Here is an 11743-nt window from a genome sequence, read left to right as displayed (position 1 = left end):
AAATGCTTCTGAAGAGGCTGTGTTGAGAGGAAGGGCACTGTCACCATCGTGATTGCTAAACACCACGATCCACGTCACCACAAGGCAGCACTTACGTATAAATTGTGTATGTCGTACTAGTCAGTAGAAGCAGACACTTCTGATGATATATCTACAATGTCTATATTAATTTCGACAGTAGCTCGATCACCGGTTAAACAGATCATTTATCACGACACATGATCAATAAATCTTCAGTTTACTGAAACCATACATAAGCTCTGTAAAAATAGTACACTATGTTATGGTTATGTTTGAATAAGATTCGTGGGAGGAGTTAAACTATCTGATCCTCTAAACGCAGCTTCTACTCATCAAATGTATCAATAGCGGATTCAAGAATGGAGCAGTGATTTAAGACAATGTTGTTGTTGTGCACCACTACTCAGTGACTTAACATAGCGGTAATCCGTAATGGTGGGGGAGTGGGGACTAGGCCCTGAATTTAGATAGGGGTGACCAGCATGGCCCAATTAATTAGTGTGCTATTTTTAACTGCGTTTTGGGAGGGTCTGCGTTGTGGGAGTAAACCCTGAGTTGTTTGCTACACAAACCAGATAACAGTGTTGGTCATACATCAATATGTGACACCTTGTCAGTCTGAGTGACAGGCGTGCATGTTATCTTTCGGTAGGTACAGCCAGCTTACCCTCGTTATAATGCCAACATTCGTCAGGGGAGATTTAGGCGTTATATAACCAGGGTGGCAAAATGACTCGTACAGTCGTAAGCCAGTGACCATGTGCATTCAATGAAGAAAGAGTTTATTGTAGTGATCATTATTCATTCATGTGTCATAGCTAAAATATAACATTCATACACTGACTGGATACAGTCATGTATTTGTTTGTTCATCGTTTAAAGCTTGTCAGGGGACATTTGTTCGTTATTGTGAGTGAGTGAGCTTAGTTTTTTCGCTTCTGCCAATGTTCCAGGAATATCGGGGCGGGAGACACAAGAACGGGGCTTCAGACATTGTACCATGCTGGGAATTAAACCCGTACGCCTACCATTGCGCTACTCCCTCCCAAAACTCCCATTTCCACCCACCAATCCCCACCCCGACCCCCAAGACACATGCTTACATTCCACACACACTTAGCAGTGGCATACACAAAAACAAATATTGGAGGGACGAGATAGAATTTATTGTAGCGACATATATCATTCATATGTACATATATCTTTAATTGCAACAATATTACATCCATACGTTGATTAGATACAGTAATTTGTAGCAAATCGTAATACTGGTATTCGTTGTGGCTGCAAGGTGTTTATTAGGAATTCATAAACACTTGCTCTGTCATGGTGACAATCACTAGATTGTCTGGTCCAGACTCGATTTGTTTACAAACAACATCGTACAGCTGGAATACTGCTGACACAAATATATACTCATGATATAGTCACAATTGTACATTCGACTCTGCTTTTAGTACAGATTTCTTATGGATGTGGAAATTGTTTTGTCGCTTCTATTTGCAGCTTACAAGAAAATCTGTTTCATGAAAACAAGGTAAGATATTGACTCGTTTAAGTCATGCCCTTCATATGTCAAACCGTCAATTTATAGAGCAATCAGTTGCCTATGTTCTGCTAATCATTCGTTAAAATGTCACCTGTGAAACAATTCCAAATTATTAGCTGTCTATCTGCTTCAGGGAGGTTTAAACCACTCGCTTAACTTGCACACTTAATGAATTATCAGCTAATCATAGCAGCTTGTGCGCTGAAGTTAACCACCTGGCATTGTTCCAAGCCAAGTCAACATACATCTATTAATCAAACCGGAATTTGAGTGCATAGATAGAAGAAGGAACACAAAGTATATGTGTAGGTGTGTGAGCCGCTTGATCCTGATGGTGAGTCTGTCTGACCATCATTGTGGGAGTCATCTTCTGGATCCGACACTCTGTTGGTCACAATGCTAGACATACAGACGCCATCATCATCACATGTGTCACAGCCGCTTGGACATCGGAGTTCGCAATTCTTCCCCCTCCATCCGTCTGGACAATACCTGAATCTCCCATACTTTTCACAATCATCATCTGTACATTTGATACATTTCCTGTGGCAGTGTTTTCCATGGTAACCCCCTGACACACCCGTGGGCACACGAACCATCGTGACTGGCACACAGTGATTGCTTGCACGTGGTACTGCATGGCGTCAGACAGTGTTTGCCATGCCAACCAGGCTTACAACCATCTTCACAGGCACCATCATGACTGTAACAACGAGACGAGTTGCAGGAGGTGCTGCACCGAGTGGAACAACGATGACCGTGCCATCCTACTTCACAACCCTCCAGACAGTTCCCGTTGTAACGATCACAGTGCCTGTGTCCATCCCCGCCTCTGTAGCATGTTTCAGAACAGTTGTGGTTGCAGTGTCTTCCTCGATAACCTGGACGGCACGATTCACATATACCTGTTCCTCTGTCACAGCCAGTAGTATAACATCGAGGGCAAGTCTTCTCGCACATGTCTCCATAGAGACCGCGTTTGCAACCATGGAGACAATATCCGGTCCAGCTGCATCTTGTGTTGAGGCAGGTATCACATGTTCTCTTGCAGTACTCTCCTGTCCAAGTTTCCTGACAGCCAAAGATACATCGACCGGTTTCTGTATTACAGACTTGATCCTTGCAGTGTACACCAGTCAATCCTCCATCACAGGTTTCAGAACAAGCACCTGTATAACGGTCACAGATAGCAGAGATCGTTGTGATGCTCCAACATCTTCTCGGACAGGACACATTGCAGTCTCGTCCATAATATCCCTGGCTTGCATGTGAAACATTCCCAGCGATTTTGTTACACCCGTCTGTGTGACAGTTGTCATTACATGGGATGGTGCAGTTTGTTCCATAGCAACCAACGTAGCATGACTGACATCTTAGTCCACCGTTTCCATGTCGACATCCATCAGTGAAGCATGAGACTGATCTAGCCAAACCTGCAATACCAAAATGTGAAGAAAGATATATATTTGCACGTACATATCTGAAGTTATCCATTTAAAAAAAAAGCAAAGCTTTTATCGTCTAGTTACATTGATAGCCATCGACTTTGATATGAAGTAAAGCTACGCCCGAGACTTTGTATTGAAGTGTGAGTTGGCTCCTGTTCTTCATGTGAAAAACCGATTTCCATTTCGTCCCAATGTATGAACATTTTCCTAACATTCGAAAATAGCTGGATCCAATGATGCTATGTTTAGACCTCGGGCATAGCAAACGTTCAATTGCTTTCAACGGCATTGCTTCATTGTATAATGTTAAAAAAGCAGAGGCTATTCCATCCATGGGTGGTATTATTTAGGATCCAAGCTGCATGATTGGATGTGATTTAGAAAATGAATTTAGTAGTACAAAACGTCTTGTGTAAACGTGTTTCATGGTGTGCACGCTAACATGGTTGGTGTAAATCTACAACTTACTTTGGAACATGTCATTGTGTTGCTGTACATGTCAGTCATAAAAATCAAACTGAGAATTGTCCTGAAATTGTTTAAATTCAATTAAACGTTGTTTGACAGGCGGCGTCTGTCACGTCAGGAACTGTTAAGGCAGCTGATGTGGTCGGAAGTTGGAACAAGCATTTGGCAAGAGCTCTTACCGTTTCATAGTCAGTAGTTTTCAGCTTTAAAATCACAAAATCGATCTGGTCCAATCTTGGAAATGTAGATCCTGTCTTAAATAAAGATCACGTCTGACAAGATACTTGTGATCCATGCATACCTATAGTAGGTCCTATACTATTGTTGGAGAAGGTTCGTACATGAGCATACAAGGCTGGTTCAAGTATATGATATCACTGATCCACGAACTGTAAGTGACACTAACACGAGTGGCATAGAGGATTTTAAATACTTACCAACACAACGGCTAAAGTAAAGAAGTAGGAGGATGAGGAGCCGTTCCACTGACATCATTGACTGTTGTTTCCTGCCTGTCTTGTGTCTTGTGTCCTGATTGATGACCGTCAGCCACTGGGTATACCCAGTCTACGAGTTTTACAACTTCCGCGACCGACGTGGTAGTGAGCCATGCGATCGTCAGATAAACAACACACAGTGCCGTAACATACAATATCCGTATTTATGTGCAGATTTCTGCATTGATGTAGACACACTGCTAGATTGTTCATTCGGTGTTTTGAAAATGTGTAAGTGACACAGGGTGAAACGGTACTTATTAGATCATGGAACATGACTCCATGTCAACTTTAACAGCGACACAACAGTCCCGGTCGTCTTATGTGAAGCATGTAACTTTAGATTTGGGTTCTTAGTTCTTAGTAATTTTTAAAGGTGGAACTTATATCTACTCTCCGCTTTGTGCTTCTAGGTGTGAAGGCACCATACACATGTTGTAAAGCTATGTGTATTCTATTCATCTGAATAACTCATTGTTTGTTTGTTGAAAATGCTTCTGATGTTGATTGGCTACCTAACTACGATATATTGTACAGCCCTGCTATCACGTTATCCGAGTATTGAAGACTCTCTGGTGGCGTTTGTGTATGTCTCCACAGGTCACTGAGTAAAGCTTGTAAGCTGATAAAAACAGACATTGATAATTTTGTGTGTCTTAGTTTCACAAAAGATATATTCTTCACTGAAATATTAATTTACTATGTACATACATACCACCAGCGGGTTCGTCCTATTATAATCACACTCAGTCATAATGTAACCTTGATCAAGTTGATAACGTTTCATTGTGTAATCTGGCGCAATTAAGTGATTCGCATACATTGTTGTATGGTGACATGAACGCTCGAACAGGTGTGAGCAATAACCCACAGGTTCCTGTCAATGATGATGGGGGTGCATGGAGGTGTTCATTCGTGTGTCTAAATACAACAACGTCAAATATCGTGGGTTGTTATTCAAGTCACGTTGCTGTTATCAAATTGAGTGTTACGTCAAGTGTATCATCTGTGTATAAATCATTAGACTGATTAATTTTATCTGACCTTGTGTCCAGGTGTACGTACAGGGCATGAAACATGCCGCCAAAGCATTGAAACATTGCTTTGATTGCAGGAGGATTTGGTGAAACTCATTTCAGATAAGTCATCTACAGATTGAAAACAATTGAATTCACCAGAAACTCGTACCTGAAAGAATTTTACCATCAACATACTTTGTAGTTGGTATATCCACACTCTAAATCCGCCATGAGTTATGACAACATTCATGGCAACACTTCCGTCTGTCTGTATGTATGTGTGTGTGTGTGTGTGTGTGTATGTGTATGTATTGATTCATTGAGTCTCACACACGCAAACACACATATATACATATATATATATATATATACACACACATATACGTACGTACGTACGTACATACATACATATATGCATGCATGCATGCATGCATACAAACATACATACATACATGCATACATACATGCATGCATGCATGCATACATACATACATACATACATACATACATACATACATACATACATACATACATACATACATACATACATACATACATACATACAATGAATGCCACACAATACTGTCACTTTGGAAAGTTCAACCCCAGCCATTGCGATCGTTTACAAATTAAGCGGCTATTGAAACGCATAGCATGCCAAGGCTCACGTCTGCACAACGTCATGAGGCCATTGGGATGGTCCATGGGGGAATGTCTCAACGACAAGTGGCTGCACATTTCCACTGCCACCGGAACACCATTTCTGCACTGGTGAGACACTACCAGAACACAAATGACGTCATCGATCGGCGACGTTCTGGACGTCTACTTGTAACAACGCCAAGACAGGACATATGGATAAGGGTGACCCATCTTCTCCACAGGTTTCAGACTGCAGTGATGACTTCCCAGACCATCCCAGGACTTCGCCGTATCCACCTCAACACAGTTCGACAACGTTTCCGTCATCACGGGATCAGACCACGACGTCCCGCCATACGGCCTATCCTGACACAACGTCATCGACAAGCTCGCCGAATGTGGTGACGAAATCATGTCCGCAGACCCTTGTTTTGGTGGAGAAATGTTGTTTTTACAGATGAGTCCAGGTTTAACATTTCCAATAGTGATGGACGTCAACGTGCCTATAGACGCGTTGGAGAACGTTATGCACAGGCCTGTGTCTTAGAGATGAATCGCTTTGGTGGTGGTTCCGTGATGATTTGGGGTGGAATAAGAGCACGCCAAAGAACTCCTTTGGTGATTGTTCAGGGCAACTTAACTGGTGTGGGCTACAGGGATCAGATTCATCGACCCGTGGCAATTCCTTTTCTGCAACGTCATGGCCCTGGGTTAATATTCCAACAGGACAATGCCCGCCCTCTTACGGCAAGGGTTGATATGGATTTCTTGCAACACCACAACGTTACTGCCTTACTGCCTGCCTGCAAATTCACCGGATCTCTCCCCGATAGAGCATGTTTGGGACGAGATGGATCGACGTCTACGCCGTCTTCCTCATCCGCCAGATAACGTCCTTGACCTTGCAACATAACTCGAGAGAATCTGGCGTGACATCCCACAAGCTTTCCTTGCACGTTTGATAGGCTCTATGCGTCGTCGATGCACTGCTGTTCTCAATGCCGATGGTGGACATACCCGTTATTGAGCTTGTGACATGGTCGTTTGACCCCTGTCCCGCTTGTGGACTCGTGACGTCATTGTGATTGACTTTTCAATTGAAATTCTCCCGACTTGTTATGGTCTCATGATCCCTCCATTAAAGTTTAAATGTACCTTTGACATTGTTATCGTACTTATCAACTGGGATAACATTTTGACAATGCACAGTTTCTTTATGTGGCTAGTAATACATACATACACTTTCACAGATAAAGATAATTTTATCTATTAAGTACACACTGTCTCGATATGTCTGACACATTTATATCTACTTGTAAGCCGTCGAGTATACAAAGTCATACATAAGTACTCGGTGTTGAATTACTAAATACATCTTTCACTGACCACTGATGAGAGAAACTCGCTAATCGATATGTCAAACTAAGAGTCACGATCTTAAATACTGACCTCCATACCTTCTGAAGGAAAGGAACAACGGTACCATAAACATCATTGACTGTAGTTGTAGTTATGTTAGAGGGAGGGACGTCAGTCTTGTGACTGCCGCGGTGTTCAATGTCAAGGGATAGTGTGTTGATTTATTATTCTTACTCACATATTGGTGTGAAACCCATGTGAGAAAACCGGTATCAAACATATGTGTGAGATCGATTTCCAAACCCGTGACTGGCTACTCCATAATGATTATGACGGACTCCTTTCCTGATTAAATTCATTGGAAAGCTCCAACCGAGTGCAAACCTTTTACTAGTGCCAAACACCTTTATAACTAGCTGTTATTTTCGCTGTTGGAGGTAGTTATGCATAAAAACGCACTCAGAATATACATAACAACATCCCAACTGTCACTTTCTCACCCTCTCAACACAGTGTATATCTGATGTACGAGTGGTTAAAGGTAAGTAAAATGTCACAGATGTATTATGGGTGACTGCACATGAGGCAGACGTTTCTTTACCTTTGATGTTCACAGATCTGGTCTTGCAACTGATAGGTGGTGGAGCTTTGATCCACCCGTGTCAACTGGGACGGAAACAGACGAAATGCTTCTGAAGAGGCTGTGTTGAGAGTGAAGGGCACTGTCACCATCGTGATTACTTAACACCACGATCCACGTCACCACAAAGTAGCACTTACGTGTACATTGTGTATATCGTACTACATGTATTCTGCAGAAGCAGATACTTCTGATGATATATCTACAATGTCTATATTAATTTCGACAGTAGCTCGATCACCGGTTAAACAGATCATTTATCACGACACATGGTCAATAAATCTTCAGTTTACTGAAACCATACATAAGCTCTGTGAAAATAGTACACTCTGTTATGGTTATGTTTGAATAAGATTCGTGGGAGGAGTTAAACTATCTGATCCTCTAAAAGCAGCTTCTACTCATCAAATGTATCAATAGCGGATTCAAGAATGGAGCAGTGATTTAAGACAATGTTGTTGTTGTGCACTTCTACTCAGTGTCTTAACATAGCGGTAATCCGTAATGGTGGGGGAGTGGACTAGGCCCTTAATTTAGATAGGGGTGACCAGCATGGCCCAATTAATTAGTGTGCTATTTTTAACTGCGTTTTGGGAGGTCTGCGTTGTGGGAGTAAACCCTGAGTTGTTTGCTACACAAACCAGATAACAGTGTTGGTCATACATCAATATGTGACGCCTTATCTTTTGGTAGGTACAGTCAGCTTACCCTCGTTATAATGCCAACATTCGTCAGGGGAGATTTAGGCGTTATATAACCAGGGTGGCAAAATGTCTCGTAAAGTCGTAAGCCAGTGACCATGTACATTCAATGAAGAAAGAGTTTATTGTAGTGATCATTATTCATTCATGTGTCATAGCTAAAATATAACATTCATACACTGACTGGATACAGTAATGTATTTGTTTGTTTATCGTTTAAAGCTTGTCAGGGGACATTTGTTTGTTGTTGTGAGTGAGTGAGCTTAGTTTTTCGCTTCTGCCAATGTTCCTGGAATATTGGGGCGGGAGACACAAGAACGGGGCTTCATACATTGTACCATGCTGGGAATTAAACCCATACGCCTACCATTGCGCTACTCCCTCCCAAAACTCCCATTTTCACCCACCAATCCCCACCCAGACCCCCAAGACACATGCTTACATTCCACACACACTTAGTAGTGGCATACACAAAAACAAATATTGGAGGGACGAGAAAGAATTTATTGTAGCGACATATATCATTCATATGTACATATATCTTTAATTGCAACAATATTACATTCATACGTTGATTAGATACAGTAATTTGTAGCAAACCGTAATACTGGTATTCGTTGTGGCTGCAAGGTGTTTATTAGGGATTCATAAACACTTGCTCTGTCATGGTGACAATCACTAGATTGTCTGGTCCAGACTCGATTTGTTTACAATCAACATCGTACAGCTGGAATACTGCTGACACAAATATATACTCATGATATAGTCACAATTGTACATTCGTCTCTTTTTTAGTACAGATTTCTTAAGGATGTGGAAATGGTTTTGTCGCTTCTATTTGCAGCTTACAAGAAAATCTGTTTCATGAAAACAAGGTAAGATATTGACTCGTTTAAGTCATGCCCTTCATATGTCAAACCGTCAATTTATAGAGCAATCAGTTGCCTATGTTCTGCTAATCATTCGTTAAAATGTCACCTGTGAAACAATTCCAAATTATTAGCTGTCTATCTGCTTCAGGGAGGTTTAACCCACTCGCTTAACTTGCACACTTAATGAATTATCAGCTAATCATAGCAGCTTGTGCGCTAAAGTTAACCACCTGGCATTGTTCCCAGTCAAGTCAACATACATCTATTAATCAAACCGGATTTGAGTGCATAAATAGAAGAAGGAACACAAAGTATAGGTGTAGGTGTGTAATCCGCTTGATCCTGATGGTGAGTCTGTCTGACCATCATTGTGGGATTCATCTGCTGGATCCGACACTCTGTTGGTCACACTGTTAGACATACAGACGCCATCATCATCACATGTGTCACAACCGCTTGGACATCGGAGTTCGCAATTCTTCCCCCCCCTCCATCCGTTTGGACAATACCTGCATCTCCCATACTTTTCACAATCATCATCTGTACATTTGATACATTTCCTGTGGCAGTGTTTTCCATGGTAACCCCTTACACTGCCGTGGGTACACGAACCATCTTGACTGGCACACAGTGATTGCTTGCACGTGGTACTGCATGGCGTCAGGCAGTGTTTGCCATGCCAACCAGGCTTACAACCATCTTCACAGGCACCATCATGACTGTAACAACGAGACGGTTGCAGGAGGTGCTGCACCGAGTGGAACAACGATGACCGTGCCATCCTACTTCACAACCCTCCAGACAGTTCCCGTTGTAACGATCACAGTGCCTGTGTCCATCCCCGCCTCTGTAGCATGTTTCAGAACAGTTGTGGTTGCAGTGTCTTCCTCGATAACCTGGACTGCACGATTCACATATACCTGTTCCTCTGTCACAGCCAGTAGTATAACATCGAGGGCAAGTCTTGTCGCACATGTTTCCATAGAAACCCTGTTTGCAACCATAGAGACAATATCCGGTCCAGCTGCATCTTGTGTTGAGGCAGGTATCACATGTTCTGTTGCAGTACTCTCCTGTCCAAGTTTCCTGACAGCCAAAGATACATTGACCGGTTTCTGTATTACAGACTTGATCCTTGCAGTGTAGACCAGTCAATCCTCCATCACAGATTTCAGAACAAACACCTGTATAACGGTCACAGATAGCAGAGATCGTTGTGATGCTCCAACATCTTCTCGGACAGGACACATTGCAGTCTCGTCCATAATATCCTCGCTTGCATGTGAAACTTTCCCCAGTGATTTTGTTACACCCGTCTGTGTAACAGTTGTCATTACATGGGATGGTGCAGTTTGTTCCATAACAACCAACGTAGCATGACTGACATCTTAGTCCACCGTTTCCATGTCGACATCCATCAGTGAAGCATGAGACTGATCTAGCCAAACCTGCAATACCAAAATGTGAAGAAAGATATATATTTGCACGTACATATCTGAAGTTATCCATTTTAAAAAAAAGCAAAGCTTTTATCGTCTAGTTACATTGATAGCCATCGACTTTGATATGAAGTAAAGCTACGCCCGAGACTTTGCATTTCGATTTCCATTTCGTCCCAATGTATGAACATTTTCCTAACATTCGAAAATAGCTGGATCCAATGATGCTATGTTTAGACCTCGGGCATAGCAAACGTTCAATTGCTTTCAACGGCATTGCTTCATTGTATACTATTAAAAAAAGCAGAGGCTATTCCATCCATGGGTGGTATTATTTAGGATCCAAGCTGCATGATTGGATGTGATTTAGAAAATGAATTTAGTACAAAAACGTCTTGTGTAAAAGTGTTTCATGGTGTGCACGCTAACATGGTTGGTGTAAATCTACAACTTACTTTGGAACATGTCATTGTGTTGCTGTACATGTCAGTCATAAAAATCAAACTGAGAATTGTCCTGACATTGTTAAATTCAATTAAACGTTGTTTGACAGGCGGCGTCTGTCACGTCAGGAACTGCTAAGGCAGCTGATGTGGTCGGAAGTTGGAACTAGCATTTGGCAAGAGCTCTTACCGTTTCACAGTCAGTAGTTTTCAGCTTTAAAATCACAAAATCGATCTGGTCCAATCTTGGAAATGTAGATCCTGTCTTAATTAAAGATCACGTCTGACAAGATACTTGTGATCCATGCATACCTATAGTAGGTCCTATACTATTGTTGGAGAAGGTTCGTACATGAGCAAACAAGGCTGGTTCAAGTATATGATATCACTGATCCCCGAACTGTAAGTGACTCTAACACGAGTGGCATAGAGGATTTTATATACTTACCAACACAACGGCTAAAGTACAGAAGTAGGAGGATGTAGAGTCTTTCCACTGACATCATTGACGGTAGTTTTCTGCCTGTCTTGTGTCTTGATTCATAACCGTCAGCCACTGGGTATACACTGTCTACGGGCTTTACAACTTTCCAGACCCACGTGGTAGTTAGCCATTCGAACATCAAATAAAAAACGAACGGTGCC

The 11743-nt window shown here is 42.0% G+C and overlaps 2 protein-coding genes across 2 annotated transcripts; both read right to left on the bottom strand.

The window, feature by feature from the left end:
- Positions 1-530: 530 nt before the first annotated feature.
- On the bottom strand, positions 531-4072 carry LOC124272941 (multiple epidermal growth factor-like domains protein 10). The gene is made up of 4 exons (XM_046708183.1): positions 3924-4072; positions 2167-3003; positions 1920-2051; positions 531-583 (listed from the first exon to the last, which is right to left on the bottom strand). Exons 1-4 carry the CDS (start codon positions 3979-3981, stop codon positions 531-533), a joined length of 1080 nt encoding a protein of 359 aa, XP_046564139.1. The 5' UTR covers positions 3982-4072.
- A 5804-nt stretch (positions 4073-9876) lies between these two features.
- On the bottom strand, positions 9877-11602 carry LOC124272940 (cell death abnormality protein 1-like). The gene is made up of 2 exons (XM_046708182.1): positions 11547-11602; positions 9877-10664 (listed from the first exon to the last, which is right to left on the bottom strand). Exons 1-2 carry the CDS (start codon positions 11599-11601, stop codon positions 9877-9879), a joined length of 843 nt encoding a protein of 280 aa, XP_046564138.1. The 5' UTR covers position 11602.
- Between the last annotated feature and the right edge of the window lie 141 nt (positions 11603-11743).

Source organism: Haliotis rubra, unplaced genomic scaffold (assembly GCF_003918875.1).
Source record: "Haliotis rubra isolate DU_JTF1 unplaced genomic scaffold, ASM391887v1 Scf1746, whole genome shotgun sequence".
NCBI lineage: Eukaryota > Metazoa > Mollusca > Gastropoda > Lepetellida > Haliotidae > Haliotis > Haliotis rubra.
This window is presented reverse-complemented; position numbering and strand designations above follow the sequence as displayed.

Bases quoted from the DNA above. Each gene is read 5' to 3' on its own strand.
- LOC124272941 (XM_046708183.1), bottom strand. From the start codon at position 3,981: ATGATGTCAGTGGAACGGCTCCTCATCCTCCTACTTCTTTACTTTAGC. The intron at 3,004-3,923 runs GTAAGTATTTAA...TTGGTATTGCAG, and splicing joins TTACTTTAGCCGTTGTGTTG to GTTTGGCTAGATCAGTCTCA. The intron at 2,052-2,166 runs GTTCGTGTGCCC...GGTATTGTCCAG, and splicing joins ACTGTGTGCCAGTCACGATG to ACGGATGGAGGGGGAAGAAT.
- LOC124272940 (XM_046708182.1), bottom strand. From the start codon at position 11,601: ATGTCAGTGGAAAGACTCTACATCCTCCTACTTCTGTACTTTAGCCGT. The intron at 10,665-11,546 runs GTAAGTATATAA...TTGGTATTGCAG, and splicing joins GTACTTTAGCCGTTGTGTTG to GTTTGGCTAGATCAGTCTCA.